General features: G+C 31.5%; 1 protein-coding gene across 1 annotated transcript in view; it reads left to right on the top strand.

The window, feature by feature from the left end:
• The window catches only part of NBEA (neurobeachin), a 483,658-nt gene that overhangs the window by 35,614 nt on the left and 425,917 nt on the right, over positions 1 to 22,127 (top strand). Inside the window, exons 7-12 of the mRNA XM_040991525.1 lie at positions 4,786 to 4,894; positions 13,856 to 14,008; positions 15,108 to 15,276; positions 18,200 to 18,279; positions 18,928 to 18,990; positions 19,087 to 19,184. Of these exons, the coding sequence (XP_040847459.1) occupies positions 4,786 to 4,894; positions 13,856 to 14,008; positions 15,108 to 15,276; positions 18,200 to 18,279; positions 18,928 to 18,990; positions 19,087 to 19,184 (672 nt within the window). The remainder of the gene's footprint in view (positions 1 to 4,785; positions 4,895 to 13,855; positions 14,009 to 15,107; positions 15,277 to 18,199; positions 18,280 to 18,927; positions 18,991 to 19,086; positions 19,185 to 22,127) is intronic.

Below are 22,127 nucleotides of genomic sequence, written 5' to 3'. Positions count from 1 at the left end.
CTGTCAACTTATTCCTGCTTTCAGTACAGTCAGCTACTTTTCTGTTTTCTTGCATTTGCCCATTGTAGCACATCTAGGTTTCATTGTTAATTCTCCTTTTGTTTAACAGACTGAGGTTGGCCTTGGGATTGATCCTCATGATGTGTTTTGTATTTGAATGGCACTAGTTTGCAGAAGTAGTTGAGAACATACTCCTGTAATGTCAGCATGTTTCTGTTAACCTTTTTCTGTACAGTTTTCAAGTTCTAAAATTCTTTTTTCTTTAGAAAATGTTATCAGTAAGTTTATAATATTCATGTACCCATAGTTACAGTAGTGGCTACTGTTTGTTAAGGTGTGTGGCAAGTTATTATGGAGGGAGTTGGAGATTTTGGAGCATTTAAGCAGTGGGACATCTCAGATGGTGTTAAACTGTAGAGCCATTAGGCTTTAACAATTTTTTTTATATTTTAAAGAGTTTGTAGTAAATGAGTATTTCTTAGTAAACTAATGAAAGGAGCTTAGTGGCTCTTTGTTTAAAAATTGTGCACATTTTGTGATACAGTGGACCATTACAACATAATAAGAGATTTAGAATGGATTTCTTTACAAGTGTAAAATTTGTAATTTCATATTTTAAGGTCAATGACATGCTTCAATCACTTTTTAGATTTTTGCTATTGTTTTGAGAAATAAAATAGTCTGATGAACCCTAAAATGAAAATGTTATAAAACAGAGGAAGGCATAATTAGAGAGCCTGATTTTTCACAGATCCTGTAAAAATGTTAAAAATTTGCAACATTAATAGCAAGTCAGTTTAAAAGTGTGCCTACATCCTAGTTACACTGAAAAAAGGTAGAAATTACAGAGGAGAGATTTTATAGCCAACAGAAGGCTTAATATCATGTGCTAATCCTGTGTTACATTTGTCTTACATTTTATTGTGTATATTTTACTTTTTTTTTGTTTGGCTTCACACATACATGTATCTTACTTTGGTTTGTAGCTCCACTTATTGTCAACTTTCATGAGTGTAACAGTGTGTATTAGAATTTTTATTGTGTACATAATTATGGTCTTTGTGGTGGTAATTTTAGGGGCATGCTGTCTTAAAAATGACTGCTAAATGTGCCTACAAGTCAGAAACTTGGGCTCTGGTTTTTTGTTTTTGGTGTTTGGATTTTTTTTTTAACTGTGAAGGAAATTAATCCAACATGAGGTTTTTGTTTGTTAGTTGTCAGAAATTGTCTTGAATATGGACTTGAGTTGATTTCCTTTAGTTTTATTTCTGCTACCATCGCATTCATTTGAAAGATTTTAAGAGAAATATTGTTGAAACAATGGAATTGGTTACTTTACAAAAGTTTAATAATATTCTAGTGTACTTTAGTGATATATTAGGATGGTTTAAAAGATAAAACTTCTGAAAATGTCAAAAGATAATTCCTTCATTTGCATAGCTTAATTGGAAATTATCTCTGAATTTTACTGGCAGGGATTTTGTAGTGTTTGCCAAGAAATTAAAGACATCCTTATATAAGGGAGGAGGAGATGTTGAATATCAGTTGGAATCTTTAGTTTTTGTAAAAGTTAGTTCTAGTCTTTTTAATACATTATTTACTTTGGAAGCCATTCTAGTTGTGGTAACTGCTTGTTTTAGTATAAAGCAAGTTGTAGTTTCTTTCTTCTAAGTGCTGCCTTTGAACTGAACTTCAGTTACACTGTATGTTTGTTCTTATTATTTCAGTTAAAACTAGGTTTATCTTTATGATATATTGTATCTCTAAATGAATTTATTTTAAAAATAAAATTTTGGAACCATGTTACATGAAATGTTTACATGAGTTTTCATAAAATTAAACTGAGAAAATGGATAAATTTATATTAAAATATCAAAAATATTTTTGTAAATTTTAATGGAGCTAAATGTAAATATACTTTCATCAGAAACAAGTAGTTACAGATTTTCATAATGAATAAATATTATTGGTATTTGGGGCAAAGACTATTGTGGTTTTCTGTATTAATGTGGAATGGAAACCTCTGGAGATATCATAGACAGGCAAAATTATTAGATAGTGTTTCATTACTTTCCCAAGGTCTGACTGTTCCAAAAATGATTCTTGCAATAACATAATTTCCAAATGTATTTCAAACTTATAAAGTGTTGGCCGATGATAATTATTTTAAAGAGAGAACCACAATACTGGTAGAATTTTACTGTCCTTTTCCTTAAAAGGAACAGAATAAATAAACCTTAACCATTGCTGAAATAGAATTGCTACTTATAGAAAATGATATGTTAGAGTACCATCTGTTGAAAAGTTTAGCAATTTTTATCATGATTAAGGAAAAATATTGCTCTGAAAAATCTCTTCTTTGGTATTGCTATACTTTTCAAGAGAATGTTCTGTGTATATTAGTTTTGGCTGTCAGAGATACTTGCTTTTTGTTTTATTCTATATACCTAGATCCTCTGCAGATGACTGATATGTTCTAGACAGGAAGTGGTATGTAGGAGATATAGGAATGGGCTGAAGTATCCTTTATATTTGCCTTTGTATCTAGGGGAGTTGGAAATAGGCAAGAATGGAGAGAAATTTTGTATGGCAGTACACAGAATTTTGCAAGTTTATTGTGAGCCCTGCAGCAATCCGATGCATTTTAGTTACTGGTAAGTTTGTTAAATTATGTTTGAAAATGTACCTCTTCGAAGATGGCCATCTATTTACTATTACGTCCATCATGTCAAATATACCTAGTTTTAAAGTTTTTTTTTTTTTTTTTTAAGATCTGCTATTACTAATTGTATTGAGTTTCAGGTGTGAGTTAAAAATGTTTTGGTCAGTGAATGCATTTGGCATTTTAAATCATTATCCTGGTTAATACTGAAGATAAATTACATTCTCTATATAGCATAGTTTTATATTAATATTTTAGAATTTTAACAAAATTTCTAGCTCCATTTTGTAATAGAATTATCCGATATTTAGAGTTCAGGATTAATTCCTTGGATCTTTGAGAATCAGGGGTTCTTGTGACATGAAAGAATAAAAAAATCCATTTTGTCCTTGTAATTGTATATGGCTCTACATAATCTACATAGGAGGGTGATATGTGTCAGAAATAACTTTTCACCTATTTTCATGTATCATATGGACCATGCTGGGGCATTAGGAATACGCTTCTTCCCTAAATCCCTAACTCAGGTGTAGGTAAGAATTCTGTGAACAGGTTAGGACATTGTAATCACTGTACATTCTTTTTCTTTAGTTTTTTCAAACGTTTAGGAACAATTGTTATATGTAATGTACTCCTTAAGCAGGTGTTTGTGAAGTGACCTTGACTTGGATTGGATTAATTGAAAGTAGACTAGATTGCTTAATAGCTGTATTTCCTTACAGACAGAATTATTTTAAAAATTCCCAAGGGATTGTTCCATGCTTTGTGTTTTCGCTTATAAATATCTATTTTTGACTTAAGGACAGAGTAAAAGGATATAATGAATTCATTGTTAATTTCTTTTTTTGGTGTGATTTTAAACATACAGAGACAGTTAAAATAATGAGATTTTAATTGCCTGTGATGAAATATTTAGTTTTGGATACATATATATTTAGCTGATATCATGTAGTCAATTAAAATATCAATTTTTATATTAATACTACTGATAATTTTGCTGTTCATTGTTGTCTTGAGAGCATTTATGACTTAAACAAAAATAACTATGTTATCAGAAAAATATGTTGTTTATCTTGTTGAAACCAGAAGAATAAGTCAGAGATTAGGATAACTTCAGATTGCTTTTGGGCTTTAGTCATTTTAAAATTTTTCTCATTAGGAAATTTTCTCAATTACTTGTAACAGTGAATACTTGGGCAGTTAAATGAAGTATATTCATAAATTTATGGTTTTACCCTTTCTTCTGACTCTAACTATGCAATTGAGGCTATATTTAAAGTATTGAAGATTCTAATTCCTGATAAAGAATGGTTCACAGCAATTTATTATAAACTGTATTGTTCATGCACAAATAAGAAGGCTATTTTTTAATTTTAGGAAATCTGTATTCATGTATCAATGCCATTGATTGGATTTATCACACGTAACTTTGTTCAGTTGTTCGTTATCAAAACTTAATTCAGTGTGCTTATTTGTTTTCCTTGTGTTGCTTCATTCAGTCATTCGAAACCATATCAAGTATATAATCTTTGGAGCATATCTTTGTGTGCTTTTATGTGTTTGTGTATGTAGTAATTAATTGCTACTTTTCATTTCAGTGTTACACAAATATTTCTCCCCCTTTGTTGTAAATTTTTCTGAGGACATACCAGATACAAGTGACATGTTATACGTTTTCCTGGACTTTATTCTAGTGAAAGTCTTTTTGAAAAATAAATCCTTTAAAAATTATATTTAAAAATAGGTGTGTTCATCAAGAAAGGTATTTCACACATATTTAAAATTCCCCAGCACAGATTATTATTCAAAAAAGAAATATGATAAAGTTTTTATCATGGAAAATGGCATGCATCTATGTTTGTTACATTTACTCGAAGCAGGACATATATGTGTACAAACACACACAGACACACATATATATAAGTGAAGATATACTAACCTACTGTGAAATATAAAACCATTTGGTTATGGTTGTAAGGGGGAAAACTTTTATATTAGTGAAAAATTCATTCTTGTATAATACAGGATAAATTATTGTTTTTTAATAGTAAAATGCTAAAGTGAAATACTATGTAATAAACATTTGATGGTTACATAATGAAATGTCTGTACTTTACATGCAGTGCTACTCTTTTGGCATTCCTGGTTGAACTGCTTAAAAGTTCAGTAGCCATGCAAGAACAGATGCTGGGTGGAAAAGGCTTTTTAGTCATTGGCTACTTACTTGAAAAGGTAAGTGATATATATTAATGCTTTCTTTATGCGGCTTTCAAAATTGGAAAACCATGACTAGTTAATCACATTTTTTGTTGTTTCCTTGGTTGACTTTGGGGTAGTCCTATTGTTTGCTCTCACAAGCCATTTTGTACTTCAATATAAGTATAGGTGTGGAATGAAGCAAAATATTAAATGTGCATCTATGAAATATGCCACATAGAAAAACATGTGATCTCCCTTAATGGTAGTAAAAAATAAAAAATTAGAAATAGAAAGTATCTAAACTGAAGGAACACTGTTAAAAATTAACAATGAATAAAAAAAAAAAGAAGTATCTGTAATTCTGGATCGATATTGCTGCAAATGGAGTTCTGCAAAACTTTGTTTTATGCTTTTGTCAAACTAGTGGTTAAGCACATTACACTACTGTAGTTTCAATGATCTGTGTTTATTGTAACATATTGTGTATGACTGAAATGATTATTTTTGTGTTTGATTATAATTTATATAGCCCTTAACTGCAATGTTACATGAAAAATTAAAAAAGAAAAAAAGAAACGTAAAAAGGGATGTGGGGATAAAGGGGAAGGGAGGAGAAAGGGAGGGAGAAAATGACAAGGGATGGAATATCATTATATTAGAAATATGTCTGTGAATTATATTGAATTTTCTCTGTAAATATCATAATGTCATGAAAAGCTTAAACACGATTAAAACGGAAAATTCTGTGTGAAATAGCAACTAAAGAAATATTCCTTTAGTAATTTTATTCAATTTGAATGTCTTCTATTAATTTTTTTTTCGGAGTATTTCTTTGCCATCTTTATGCCTAAGCAGAATTCCTAATATAATTTTATTTAGTTTAAATGAATTTTTTAGTTGCTTGATTTATTTTTTCATTATAGCTTTGAATCATTATTTTTATTGACAGAAACAAGGTTCAGTGTTGTTTCTGTTTTCAGTGTATTTATATACTTAAGGTAGCTGCCTAAAATTAATATGTAATATAGATGTTCTCATTAGGTGGGCTTAGTTTTTCTATTTTGTGACATCTATTTCTATTTTTTATGTGTGGACTCCTTTGCTTATGTAATCACTTTACTGAATGCTGAATTTTAGATGATAGTTTTCCAAGAGTTTACTTTTGTTACTTAATATCTTTTGAAATTTGAAGTAAGGGTTCATAAATGGTAAGCTTAATTTTTTCAAAGATATTCTCATCCCAGGACTCTGAAATTTTTTCTTTTCATGTTACTTAAATAATCAGCTGCTCTGAAAAGAAACAAAAGAGAAAAAAAACTTGAGTAATAACGAGATTTCAAATAAGAGGAGTAAGGATCATTTTTAACTTGGGAGATAAAACTGGGAAGACAATGGTTTATTTACTGAGAAATTGAATGCTGTTTTCCTGTGTTTGATGTGTTTAAAATTATTTCATGAATTATATGATAACTGTATTATATATGAAGTAGGTACTGAAATAAATGCCTTTGTCAAATTAGTGTAAATGACATCATTAGCTCTAAGTCCACTTCTTTTATACACTTTTTTCTGTGTACTGTTTTTTGTTTAGCGTAAGTACACAGTTTTTTACAGTTAAAATTTAAAATTAAAAATATCACTTAAAATTTTCAAATCAAATAGATAAATTTTCTTTTTCATAAGAGTAATTGAAAAATAAGTATCCTTTAAATTATGCTGTCAATATAGTGGGGACAAAGTGTACACCAAAAAGATCATGGAAATTAAATTAAAAAAAATTTATTTTGGTACAAAAACAGTTTGTAATTCATTAAATGTAAGTTTTATATTTTAAGTTTTCATAGTATAAATTTTATATTTTATGTTTCCAATGCCATTTGAATTGCCCACTTTAGTATCCCATTTTGGTGTTAATTTGCCTATTTTCAAGATCGTGGTGAGGTTAAACATACATATATACTTACCGACACGGATACATACATATGACATTTGTCTTTTCTTTCCTGAGACGTGCTCGTTCATGTCCTTTAACAATTCTTCCTATGTCCCTGTAGATACCCATTGCTACATAATCTAGAATTTGCATTTGTGTCTTTATGATTATCCCTGTTTTAGATTTTTGTATAAGTAGAATCAGTTTACTTTTTGTGTTACATAATTTTGTCTAATCAAGATTGCACAGTTCATCATGTGATAGTAAATGTCAGAACTTTATTTCTTATTACTGAATAATATTTATTGTATAAATGCATATACACTATTTTAATTATAAATAAACTCATAATCAGACATTTGTCGTACTACTTAATCTGCTATTTATTATGATCAATGCTACCATCACTATTCATGCTTGAGTTTTATGTGAAATCATGTTTTCATTTTTCTTGCATAGACGATACTAAGGGAATTCATTTTCAACATTCTGCGGGTCTGTCAGGCCTTAGCACATTGTAAATTAAGGCACATGTGATGCATCTTGGCTGGCCCTAGTCCACTTATTGAAAAGGTGATTTTCTTCTGCGTTGTAATCAGATATTTGCTATAAATCAGATGACCATGTACTCACTTGAGTAGAATTTTCTTGTTAAAAGTAGTTTAGACTGTACAGCAAAATCTTTGTGTAGCTTTTTAGTACATCTTAATGGTATGTTGTTATTCTCCAAGATTGCTAGACTATTCTTGGGTCTGCATTTTCATATGCATCAGTTTGTCGATCTCTAATTCAAAATGCTAGCAAAATACTAAAAGTTTTATTATATTAAGAGGACAGTTTTACTTATGAACAGGAAGCTTTACTTATGAATAGGAAGTTTTACTTATGAACAGGAAGATTGAATAAACTTGTGATTTGTTTTGCTCTTCCTTTGTATTATACCCCATAGGAAGCTTGCTGTCTGATTTATTACTATCTAATTGATTCTTTCAGAATTAAAATTTCTGATTTGCCAGGCATCCATAGAAGCAAAACTTATTTTTAAATTGAACTTTTACAGCTCAATCTTGCTTCTCCTTTGTTCTAATAGTCTGTAGGTTTTTCAGAATTTAAAAATTTTTCGTCATTTAAAAATGATGAGTTTGTCTTTTCCTTTCCAAAGTTAATTCTTCTTCTTGTTTTACTGTGTTATCTAAGACTGTGTATAGTCTAAGTTTTGTTAGTTGTTATACATCATATTTGCGCTCTCATAATGTTTTTAACAAGTAGTCAATGATACTTGCTGTAGATTATTCATCATAGATCCTCAAATTAAGTTAAAGGGATATTTCTAGTTTGCTAATAGTTTTTTTTTAAATCATAAAGATACTGAATCTTATCAAATACTGTTTTTTTGCATTGCTGAGAAAATTATGGCATTGACATGTTTTAATCAATTTCATGAATTTGCATTAATTAGTTATTACATTTCCATATATGTACATAAATATAAGCTTCCTTATATTTCTGAGTATCAGTTCCATAGCCTTCGTTGTCATGTAAATCCTGATTACTCTCAAATGTTTCTCCCTTCTAAGTTCCACTTGAATGTTCAGTAATCTTTACAGATCTGAATTATACAAACTATTTCTTTTAACAATCCTCTCAGATCTTTTGTCACACAGCCTTCTTTATCTTGGTCTATAGCATTGTCATTAGGTGGACAATACAGATTAGACCGCTAATCTGTATTAACTCTTCCTTTCAGATACTGAATCCAAACTAGCAACCAGTTATGCCACCTTACTTTCAGAACATATTCAGAATAAATTATTATTTTCTAGTCACTACTCTGATCCTTTTTATCATCATTGACAACATCATAGAGCAAATTGTATTCCTCCATCATTGTTACTTTGCATCTGGTTTTTGTTTGCAGTTAGTCTTGCCCTTATAAAAAGTGCCGTATCTTATTACTCACCACTCTCATTCTGAGATCTTAGGTCTTATAACCCTGACATAGCTTTTCTCACTCTCCTTACTTTCTTTGTTTCAGCCATACCAAGGCCTCTTTGCCTTTCCATTAAAAACTGAAATGGTAAGCATATGTCCATCTCAGGTCTTTTACCTTTTCTTATCCCAATTTTCTGACGATACTTACATGGATCATTCTACAGAATAGTATCAGTCCCTTCCATAATCATGACTATCTTCCTACCCTGCTGTTTGCTATTTGCTCATTACGATGTGCTTTATGATTTTTAAGTTTTTCTTCTTTTTGCTACTAGCATTTAGATTTTGTCAAAGTGGGGAGTAATAATTTTCTTGTTTCCTTATTGTATATCCTCAGCTCCTGTAACTATAAATAAATTTGCTGAATTTAATTAAATAACTGAAAATATCTTGAATTCTTGCATTTGTACATCCAGGAGTAAAGTACCTGACTGCAGTATTCTTTGTAATACAGCAGTGTAGTATAGTAATCTGATCTTATGGAGTCAGGCCAGGTAAATAAATACCTCAACTGTATTTTTCCTCTTGTCCTTTAATCTCCTGCTAGTGTCTCCAACTAGTCAAACCTAACTGGAAATTCATAAGGGAAAGGGCTATCCTAAACATAGAAGAAAAACAGGGAAAATTGGAGGATCAGCGAGACCTGTTCACCAAGATGAGCTTCAGAGATGGCTGATTTGCATCTCAATTGTGCTGTCAGTGACCACATGTTGCCTACATCTCTGCTGCTCCACCTAAAATGTCAATTTTCTGCTAACACTGGTGGCTTTCGTGGTCATAGGCAGACTTTCAGCGGAACTTGTTGCTGTAGATCTTCAATTCCAGTAGGAGAGGAAGAGCATTTTTTCTACCAATTAATGAACAACACTCTATCCTCCAAATTGATGTGTAATTTTAGGTCTTGGGATACGTAGCATCAAGAGTTGTGGCCAAAAAATGCTGGATTTTGATGCTGGCTCTCTGAAATAGTTATTGTTTTCCTTTACACTCCCCGCTTGACACACACCACCAACACACAAAACACAATAAATGGCTGTTTTCATTACATTGTAGGCTCTAAACTCCCACCAGTGGCCTCCGTGTCCCAGCATCCCAGATAGATGTCATTAGAGTCCCAGCTGCCCAAGTTCCGATTCACTTGCCTAGTGATGGCCTGGAAAAGCAGGGAAGGAAGGCTTAAGACCTTGAGCCTCTATACTTAATGTGAAACCTGGAAGAAGCAGCAGGCTCCTGGCTTTGAATCTGTTTAGCCATATTGGGAGTGAAGCAGTGGATGAAATGTTTTCTATCTCTGTGTCTCTTTCCTGTCATTTAAATAAAAGTATATCTTAACAACAACACAAAAAAGGTTATTATGAGTGGTTTAGAATTTATGAAACTCACTCTTGCAATCGAGGCCAGAGCAAAACACATGTTAGATTTGACCTTTTCGTGATATACTTTAACCAATTGAAATAATTCTTAATAATTTACTTATATAATCATGTATATTCTGCATATGTAAAATGTGTTCACTAAAAATGTGCATTTACTGCAACTTACTTATTGTATACTGCTTTAAATTTTGTCAAAATTGATGGAGTCAAAGTTTCTCCTTTTAAACAATAAATATGTCTATTCAGCTTAGTTAAATTTGATATGGACTTTTAACTTTCTCTAACTGCTAAGATTCTACCTGCAAAAGGCTCATTCATGCCTTGTGCTTATTAAATATTTTAATTTATTCTTAATGTAAATTAGGTATTTCATGGCCACACAAGCTATTGTCTTTTAGTTGAAACTTTAGAGCTTACATTTCCTATGAGAAATGCATTGAGTTTCTAATGTTTATACATCTATAACCATAAACTATCCAAGTATAAATATTTTAGAATATCTTTGAGAAAATGAAAGCAAATACTGAATCAGAAAAGCATTTTAAAGCAATAAATCAAAGCAAACATATTAGGAAACAGATGTGTATGTCTTCTTTCATCTTTTCTTTTTCTGTTTGTGTTTTTCCTTATCTGCTCTTAGCCTGTTCTTGATTTGACATGAATTCAGATAATACTTATTGAAGATTTAGTGTAGCAAATGGCAAAGTGAAAGCTGAAGAAGATAGCATGCATGCTTTCCTATATCAGGAATAAGGGGATTTGAATTACTAATAGTACTTTATGGAATAGGAATCAGTATTGTTTATAAGTAAAGGCAACATGTCTCCACTGAAGAGAACATGCACTTAATGTTTAGGTCATTATTAATAGGACAATAGGAACATAATTCTAGAAAAAAAAATTTTGCATTTGATTTGTTTGAAGCAGGAGGGAAAAACGAAGAGGAGGGTGGGAGGGAAGAAGAGAAAGAGAGAAAGTAGGGCTGTAATGCAAATTCAGACACACCATTTTGGGATGTGGGCATCTATGCAGCATCTTAAGTACTGGGCAGAATACTTGCCTCAAAAACTAATACCCAATGTAATTAATTAACAGTGTGTTTTTACTAATCTGGCAGGACTTGGGTGATACATTTACTGTACTTTTTATGATATATAGTTCAAAACATCTCTAAATTATAAATTACACACTCAAATGAATGTATTACAATGATTAATTTTATATTATACATTAGTGTTAGTTTTATAAGCACATGACAGTTTTTATATGGGGTATCCTCATTGTAGGTACAGGATCTGATTGTAATGTATTTCAGAGTTTTAAGTATAAAAGCATGATCAATCATATTCTTGAAATCATTACAATTGTGAAAAATTGAATATACAATAGAAGCTATTTGAAATTATCACCAGTGAAGAAAATAATGAAGTTTTATATAAACGTTAAATTCATATTTTACTTTTATTCTTATATATATGAATAAAACATTCTAGAATTACAGTAGTGCATATTTTCTTTTGAAGTTTTTATTTTATTTGTAAAATGTATTAATTCAACTAGTTTGTTATGATTGTTTCTTCCATTTTTGTAAGCTTTTCACATAAATTGCACTCTGAGGTTGGTTTGAACTTTGTAGGCAACTGGTTATATAAGCACAACTGGAAGTTTTGTCAAACATACAATGCTATGAGTACAAATTTAGTGTTAGTCTTATTTTTCATTAGAACAAAATAAAAGCAGCCTCATGAAGTCATCTTGTACAAATATCTTTGCTCCATGTTTTTACATGTCCTTTTTAATACGCAATTTTTACATATTTTGTCTTTTCCTTTTACTTCCTTGTTCTTGTCTTTCCACCTGTAGAATAAGTTTTATGAGGGCAAGGTTTTTGTTTCAGTTTTGTTAACTGCTTTTTTCACAGTGCCAAAGAGAGTGCCTGACTATTAGTAAGTGTGTTTTCAGAATGCTTGAACGAAAGCTCTTGAGCTCTACCTCTAAGATTTGAGAAATGGATTCAGATGTATCGCAAGTTTATGGAGCATCGTGAAAAATGAAATGGAACAAAGTCAAGTCATGTATTGAAATTAACCCAGAGAAATACTTTGAAAAAAAATGTTGCTTAGTTTTGAATTCAAGAACATGGATCTGTTTTCACCAATCTTTATTGTTCCAATATTCCTATTCACACAGTGTTTTAGTTAACAAGCAACAATTTGAGTTTTTCACTCCCTGGAAGTGTAAAAATGTATGATTTTCCATCAGACTTGAGCAGCTAAAATATAGATAAAAATACAAGGAAGAAAAATTGGCAAGATAATTTTAGTTCCTTTTAAATTTTATTTTCATATCCTGATATCTGAACTTCCTTTGCTGGACAACAGGGAGAAGGACATGATATGAGATGTGATTTAGGTTTGAGTAGCAATTGATTCTTTATCCTAATGCTTGGAGGATGGTGATACTACTGAAAGAATTACTAGAAAAGGAAAAAAAGAGTTTTGTAAAGATATATTTTGAACATTTGATTTGGAATTACTTTTTTGAAAGTTTTTTTTTAATCTTATAACATTTCAATCTTATTTTTAGGATATCATTGTGCAGTTGAAATATATTTGAAGTATCAAATGCAATTTAAGTTTTTCAGTAAAATGTTTTAGGTGAAATGAATTTTAACGATGTATTCCATTTAACTGATTGATTATACCTAAAATATTATTTCAGCATGTATTCACTGAGACCTTTTATATTCTTTTTTCTTTATTCACAGCTATTAAAATCCAGTATGTAGGTGTCATAGCACATACGTATCATTTTAAAGTAACCACATAAGGCTAATGACCACTCTATTGGACTGTCCAGCTTTCAAATTTAATTTGACCCTTGAACCTTTGTGCCCGAATTAACTATATAAAGTTTTTCAAAATAAAGAAAAAAATGAATTCTAAATTTGAATGATCTCTTTCATTCCTAAATACCATTAGTAACACATCAGATATTTTTGGTGGCAGCCAAAAATTGTTGATGGGAATCCTCCAAAGAGAGGTCGTGTTGCAAAGCTGTGGAAGTATTTGTTATATCAAAGGAATGTGTATTACTGGAGCAGACTGAGGAAATAATATTTGAAGCAAATACTGAAGAATGATCTAAGAATCACGAAGGCTAAATAAAGGCAGTGTATTCAGGAGAGTAAGGTCTGCTTTTTTGAAAACTGCATTGTTCAGAAAGACTCATGCTAAGACGGCACATTGTGTTTGTCAATGTGAAACTTATTTATAGCTTTTGAAGAATGGTAGGATTAATGTATTTTCATTGGAGATGTTTGAGAGAAAGCATTCCTACTTCTTTAGATTCTCTTTTTTTAATAGGTAGTGATTATTTAACTTTTAATTGCCATGCATAAAACCTTGTGTTAGTACTTAGAAAAGTAGAGTTAAGTCATCATTATTAATCAGTTACATAATTTCTTTGAGTGTGACCTAAGAATAGCGCTTTCTAAGCTGAGTAATTTGTAATCATCTAGAGAGATCTTCAGAATGCTTATAAGCTACCATTCAAATATTCTGAAATTCTGGTTTTCTTGATGTAAATATATTTTAATAGCTAAAACATATAAAAATATATATACTCATACTAAGTCAAAATTATACGTTGATACTCTAGATATTTTTAGCTATTTCTGTTTTCTGTGTTTAGTCATCTAGAGTTCATATTACTAGAGCTGTGCTGGAGCAGTTTTTATCCTTTGCAAAGTACCTTGATGGTTTGTCTCATGGAGCCCCTTTGCTGAAACAGCTTTGTGATCACATTTTATTCAACCCTGCTATCTGGATACATACACCTGCAAAGGTATGCATTTTATCCAAATTTATTTTAGCTGAGTGAATTGTTATAGATTATTTGCATTGAGTCTGAAGTGTCTAGTAGAAAGCACTGGAAAATTTTAGTATATTCAATGACCAATCCAGGGCAATGCTTATTAATATCTGAGATCAAGGATTAAGTATACAATTATAAAATAAATAAAATTATGGTTCAAAAAGTGGGCAAGGTGTAACACTACATTCTAATGTCAGACTTTTCCAAGTGGGATAATGTGGTGTGCCTATTACTGAGAGAATAAATGGGCATAAATAATTATATTGTGATTACCATTATTATTTTGATTAGAAATTTCTTTCATTTTGAAAAAAGAACTTAAGAAATGATGTGAAAATAATTCTTCCTCGCTCTCTCTCTCTCTTTGAAAGAAATTCTTTCTAGATAGTTAAGATTCTTACTATTTTACTTACCATGATTTTGTTCTAAAATATACTCATAGAAATCAGTAAAAAAAAAAACAGGATATTCTGATTTTGAAATGTTTTATTGTATCTCATATATCCAATTATAGGATATGTGTTCTGATTTTCTTACGTTCATCTTCTCAACTTTTGGATTAACCTCAAATATGAAGTTTCTTGTCAACTCTGTGCATTCACATGTGTTCATAAGCAAATACGATGTCATTAGGTGTAAAAAATTGAGATTACATTAAGTATTTGGATATATGATATTGTTGCAGATACACTGCAGCTGATTGTTGTAAATTTGTTCCTATGAAGAAATATAGGTATTTGTGCCAATAACATGTGCTTTACTTGAGGGTTTTAATCTACTTGACATTCAAACAGTTGACCTTTGTCTTATTAGTTTCAGTTATCTGATCATTTTTTATCATTTGTCAGTAACTGTTAGATAACCTGTGTTAAAATAACTTTTATGTGAATATGTCGATTTTAGTCTATTATTTAAAATGAACATTGGATATATTATGTTTAATCTCATTATCAGAAGTCATCTCTGACTTTGCTAGTTGGCTTTTGTTAAATTGCATAATATATATATTTTTCATATTTAAACACGAGATATTTTATATTTATAATGATCTGTGATCATTCTGTGTTAGGTTCAACTCTCCCTCTATACATATTTGTCTGCTGAATTTATTGGAACTGCTACCATTTACACCACCATACGCAGAGTAGGAACAGTATTACAGCTAATGCACACGTTAAAATATTACTACTGGGTTATTAATCCTGCTGACAGTAGTGGCATTACACCCAAAGGATTAGGTAAGTATAGTTCTACCTCTGTGTTTACACTTTCCTATTACTGTGTCCTGGGTATTACTACACTGAATAGATGGGCATATTTATTAAATTGTCATGAAAGTATGTTTCTTTTTTGTAGTGGGTTGGTGTATTGAGAATTGTTAATGTTTATAAAGAAATGTATAATTTTTCAGCATTATTTTGGTATAAGGCAGGTTAAAATAAACATTAGGCTTCACTTTAGCCTCTATGCTTTCCTTGTGATTCAGGAAGATATGCATGTAATATTAAAGTACATGATTGCTCTTGCATATAGCTTGTGTGTTTTCGTATGTTGATGTTAAAATTTTTACATTATTATGTTTTTTTATATTTTTGCTCCAATATCACCTATTAGCAGTGTTGAAGAAAACAATTTAATTACTTCATGCTTTTTTTTCTTACTGTTTTAAAAATGTTGCCATTTTTCTAATTATTTTAAGATATGCATACAGTAGATATTAAGAGCATAAAGACATTGTTTGTGAGCTAAACCCAAGGTATAATAACAGATTTGACATACTTCTACTGTTTCTTGTTCATAGACTTATGATGGTATTTGACCATTGTTCTAGAATTGAGATTTTTACCTCAACTCTTCATTTTAACCTGCAAGGATGTAGCCCTTGGGTTGTTTCTAGACTTAATTTCAACAGCTAGGGTGGTGGAGTCTTTGATTATATACCACTCTCTTTCGTGAGTGAATGTCATTTCAATCCACTTTCTTTTCTTGATTTATGCAAATGAGCCTTTCAGGAGTAGCATAGTCAGCATAGGGTCAAAGAGTGGAACAACATTGAATAAGCATATGCCCTTTAAAAGTACAGGCAGAGGGCGGGCTGGAACCAACATCTTTCATTTGCTTAAACTTTTTGAGAAGGATGCTAATGACATAGTTTTAACTTTGGCTTTTCAGAAATGTCTTACCAGTAGATAATTTCGTCAGCATGTGCCTTTTTATTTTATTTTGAGGCTTTAAAAAATCTACTCTTAGATTCATTACTTAACCTTTTAATGAATTTTTAAATTCATTTTTAAATTGATAATAGCAGCATTGATTATGAGTCTTATAGTTAGATTCTCTGCTGGATAGTTCATATTAGTATATTTAGTAATAAAATAATTATAAATAGATATATTCACACATTATATGAGATGTGTGTGTTTATGTTAAACCCACATTACACATTGGGTAACTGAAAGTTGATACAAAGTGGTGGAGCTGATCTAATTCTGACTCAAATACTTTGTTTTGCTTTTTTTTCTTTTATATATAAATGCAGAATGAAAGAGAGGTACAAATATACATGAGTACATGCATACATACACAGATTGAGAGAGAGAGAGAGAAAGAGAGACAGAGAGAGAGAGAATTATCTTCTGTCCTTCCCACATTTGATCTCAGATTAGATTTCCTGGATTTGGTTTCTGGATTGAGCTCCTGGGTATACCCACCGGCACTGCAAACCATGGAGCAGAAGTGATCTGTCAGTTCATTGGGACGTGCAACTCATCAGAAACCTGTGTTATGATCCTGCTTCCCAGTTTTATCTTAGCCTACGCCTGGCCTGGCCCAGCTACGGCTGTTAGAAGAACTTTCCATATTTTCCAGTTTCTCTATCTCTCATAGAAACAATTTGAAGAGTTCAAACTTCCCACTCTACCCTCTCTTTCTCACTCACTGCCACCCTCCCTCCTTATTCATTTTTATTTCTTACAATGGCATAAATTCAGTTTTCTTTAAAATGGCAAGCTTAACCCCTTCACCAAATATATAATTCACCAGGCAGTAATTAGAAGTAAAATGTCAAGATCATGAGTGACAAGAACATATGAAAAGAATGACTGTATGCTGAAAAGCATTGCAGTAACATAACTACATGCAGGGTATCATCTTCCTACTAGCATTTAAAGCAAAAGAAATTTTTTTTAATTGCACAAAGTATTTTATTAGTAAAATTTGATTGGAGTATTTGATTAGATTATAGGGCTGTTTAATGCTACTTTTAATTTTAATGTGTAAGGACGGTTATCTTATTGAGTGCCTTTAAGTTTTAAGAATTACAGAGAAGTATTTAAGTGTTTAAGAGCTAAGTATTTAAGAGGTGATCACGTTTACAATGTATTCAAGTTGTGACAAACAGACGCTTGCCTAGCTGGAGTGATAGATATCTGAAGTAGTGATTTAAGTGCTGCACAGGATGTTCACTGCAGGGTCAGACCTTCAAAAACTATACACAGTTATGGAAATCTGGGTGTCTTCAGTAACAGCATAATGTACTGGATTTCTGTGATTTTAGTAGTATTACTTAATGTAGTCTCCATGTAATAAGCGATATGTATATCATTTCATTTTTTCATTTACATTTGTAGTTAGATGTTTTGTAGTTAATTGCTTTAAAATGTAGATATGATTGAACCGATATGTATTTTTTTAACTTTTCATATATTGGTTACGTAAGTGTTTAATGAATGCCTACTATTTTATATACTTTATATATACAAGTGGTTTGAAAATAGATGCTAAAACAAATACGTGCAATAAAACTGAGTGCTACAATTTCCATACTTTGTTGTTTGATGTGTACACTTGAAATGAGAGAATTATTTAGGTGAAAGCAGAAGATTAAAAAATTGAGAAACCTATTAAATTGATAAAAAAAATAGGTACTATCACATGTGTAACTACTTTTGACTATTGACTTATCAGTGGGAAGTAATATTTTATCTTTTAGAAGTTTCATTTTACCTAAATGTGAAAGTTTATTGTTACATAATCTTCTAAAGTTGTAAAACATTAGTATTAATAAAAGCTTTGGTTCAATAAATATAACTATTGAAGAATTCTGCTGTTTGCTAACATTATTGCCTTAAGCAATTTTCTTTTTTACCTGTCTTCTTCTAGAAGGTCCTAGGCCATCACAGAAAGAAATAATATCACTACGGGCATTCATGCTACTGTTTCTGAAACAACTCATACTAAAGGTAACATAATTTTACCTAATTCAGACATAAAATAGATAAAAGAAACTTGAGTAGTAGTTTTGAATCATTAATACTAAATTAACACTAACTAGAGATTCTTGATCAATACTCCATGAATCTCAATATTAACTGTTGATGATCTTAACTTGGTTTAAATGCTGTTTAACATTCTTAATATTAATGAATGTGGGAAAATTGGACAAGGAACATGTGAATCAGAATTGAGCACAAAGATTTTATTTTAGGAAATCGTCTATTACAATTTAAGAAGGATTACATAATATATTTTGTAAGGATTTTCTTAATTTAGGATGAAGACAATAAGAAAATAAGGGTAAATTTATTTTAAAATGCACAAAATTTTTGATATAAATTTTTATTTGTAGTATTTTAAATAGTAAATAATTAGATACTAGTATTTTGAGTATGGCCAAATTGCAAATATATTAAATATATTAATTTTGATAGTGAATCTCAAAGTAGCCATGACTTTAAAAATAGTTCAAATTTTATGTAATTTGCAGTATATTCTATGAGTGGTAAATTTTAATTACATATTACTACTTTTAAATTCTTGTAAACTGATAATTTTATGCCTTAATTCTTATTTCTAGATTAAAATACTTTTTTTAATACTATTTTTAATAGGATCGAGGTGTCAAAGAAGATGAACTTCAGAGTATATTAAATTATCTTCTTACAATGCATGAGGTAAAAAATGTTATGAGTACTTCAATAGTAATTATTTTATTCAGTCTTAGAATAAAATTTTGGCGAAATAAATATTGATGATTCTTTATCATGCAGGATGAAAATATTCATGATGTGTTACAGTTATTGGTGGCTCTAATGTCTGAACATCCAGCCTCAATGATACCTGCGTTCGATCAGAGAAATGGAATAAGGTATACTTGTAAATATGGTTGTAATATTATTAAAAATCAGTGGGACTTTGTTGATAAGCTACTCTGAGAAGTCAGTGCGGTCCCATGTAACCTGTCAGCCATGCATGGTGTATATGTCCTGCAGTAGGATTGGAGGGTCCAGAGAGATAGAGCTGTCATCTAACCAATTACAGGTGGGTGGCAGGATTGTCAAGAGTCACCCTTCTGCCTTCCCTTTTTCTTAGTCTATAAAGTTTGTGCTTATTTTCGAATAAACGACATGCTCTACCAGACTGGTGATTCTGAGGAACTCTGTTACTTCATCCCCCCAGAGGTCACGGGCACCTGCTGGTCAGAACACCATGAGAGGTCATGAATTGGAGAAGGATTATAGCCTGAGACAATAGCAGTGCAAAAGGAAGCACAAATGCCAAAGATACTTTGGAACAAGAGGCAAAACCAAAAGAATTTGAAAATAATTGTTATGGTTATTATGAATTAATTGTGTAAATAGGTGAAACATTTTGTTGATTAATACTGTTATGATATCACATTCATAATTTAGTTCTCCAGGAATTCTATTTGATTTTTCTGAAGTTCTGAGAAGGTAGAATGAATAAATCTAGCTTATGCTGTATATAAATTAGTAAACTTCCACAGCTTTCTTTTGAGAAAGTTTATGAAAAGATATTGGAAACGACGTTTCAGCATAGGTATATGTACTCTTCCCATACTTGGCCACTTATATCAGCCAATAACCTTCTTGGCTTGAAGAACTTTCTAAAATCTGAGAGGTTATCACTTCAATTCTATGTAGCCAAATTTGTGATATCATGATTATGTTTGAGTTTATACTGGTTAATCTGAAGAAGATAATTTCACATATAATGAATAACAACAGTGATTACTTTCTTACTTTGAAGGTGAACAGTATGAAGTTGTTGAAACTTAATGCATTTTACCAAACAATGAAATTATGTGTTGTTCAGTCCAATAATGCAATCACATTATTCTGAAATTTTTTTGCCAATTTAATTAGTATTCTTAATTATATCTTTTCTGATCACAAGAAGACATGCATTAAATGACTTGTTAATGTTTATATTCATGCTCTATCATCATTCTGTTCTTAGATACACAGTAGCCTTAGACATGTTCCTGTTTCAGTGTTAGTCATGATTTCTAGTGACAAAAGCTGTTTTTCCAGCTCCTTAAAATTATTCATGGCGAATTGAGACTCTTTGAGAACCTTGGATTTTAAATCTAAGGATTTTTCAAGTTCTGAGCTTTTGTTTTGGCTCACCAGATTATTTCTCCTGTTAAAAGTTGTTATGATCTTAGTAATTCACTTTTGGCATGTTTCTGCTTTCTAACTTAAATTTTTTTCATGATTAATTTAGATCCCTGAAAATTCTGAACATAGATTTTAGTGTAAACATGCAGAAATTTAGGATTATGATTTAAAAAGTCATCGTTCAAGGGAAACAGTCAATTAACAGTACACCTATTCTTTCAGTCCTTCTGCATTAGGTAAAATGCAAAAAAAAAGATAAAAGGAAGTAATATCAACAGTATCTTTTTAAAATTTAATTTTATTATTTCATTTTATGACACAGTTTCACAGGCTCTGGGATTCCGCAACCCTTCCCCAAACTCTCCCCCCATATTGAATTCCTCCACATTGTTACAGTAGTACAGTTCATAACCAGTCATGATTCCTTTATTGCGGGCATGGATCATGCAGAGAGTCCAGCATCTTATTGTCCAGATAAATTCAACAGTTTCATTGGGAGACCAGCCCTGGTCTGAAAGTAGAGCTGGCAGAATATCATCCCAACCAATGCAAAGTCACTATACAACTTCAACAACAGGAAGAAACATGGAAATTTACAACATCATGAAATTAGTTAACGTGGTATTGAGTGACCAATATGTTAGAAAATGCAAGTTCTTAACCACATTCTGTGACTACTTCATTGACATCTCAATTTTAGCATATACACAATTGGCTGCTATACACCTTAAAATGTTTATAGGATACTATTCAGCTGTCTCCTATTTTTATTTTTATATTTAGCAGCTTATACTACTCAAGCATGATTTTTGCTGAACTTCATGAATTTTAGGATAGTCCAATCAGGTTTATAACTCTAACAAGGCATATGTTAACGATTGAGGAACAGAACAGTTTTAGGAGGGGTGTGCAGAGAAATCTTCAGTACCTTACTGAGAAGTAACTGATCTTTGTGTTCTACCTAGTAAGGTACATGGTAGTCCAAGCTGACCTTTTCCTGTCTGTTCTAAGCTTTCCTGATTGGTCTCTCTCTATCTGATCTAATTTTGGGGGCTCCGGTGTGACCCTGATGGTCATTACAAGAGAAGTTGGGGAGCCAAAGTTGGGACTAAGTAAGGACCAGAGAAGGCTCCTCTCCCAAGTCCCTAAGGAAGTTTACTGTTCCTCTGTTTCTGAGGACTGCTCCTGGCTCCTGGCTGTTGTTCTGATGATGTTAGCTCCTGTGAGGAAGGATCTGGTCTTCTTCCATCCCGTGTGGGAGATCCGATAGGGAACGGTTGACCTCAGAGTTCTAGGCCTATGAGGGCACTCCAATTCCCTGTGATCTCCTTGGCAGTGGGATATAGTCCTTGGTGCCCATATTGATAGTCTTTAGTGAGGTGCTGGGAATGTCCAGGGTTAGGATACAAACTTTCTCCTGTCCCCCTGTTCCTCTCTGGGGTCCCCTCCTGCTCTGTGCTTGTGACCTCCTGTTAAGAGGCAGTCAGGATCACTCTTGGATCCCACTGTATGTCTATAGTTTTTGCTAATATCTAATGCATATTCAAGTCTGCTGTCTGTAAGTTACCTGTTACAATCTTGATAGATTATACTTAACATATTCCTCACACACTCTAAGAAGGTGAAAGAAAAGTATCTTTTACATATTGTAAATTATTAGTGGAATTAAA

The sequence above is a fragment of the Ochotona curzoniae genome, unplaced genomic scaffold, assembly GCF_017591425.1.
Source record: "Ochotona curzoniae isolate NIBS_2020 unplaced genomic scaffold, NIBS_Ocur_1.0 contig_64, whole genome shotgun sequence".
Lineage (NCBI taxonomy): Eukaryota > Metazoa > Chordata > Mammalia > Lagomorpha > Ochotonidae > Ochotona > Ochotona curzoniae.
The sequence above is the reverse complement of the archived record's forward strand: the minus strand, read 5'-3'. Positions and strand labels throughout refer to the sequence as shown.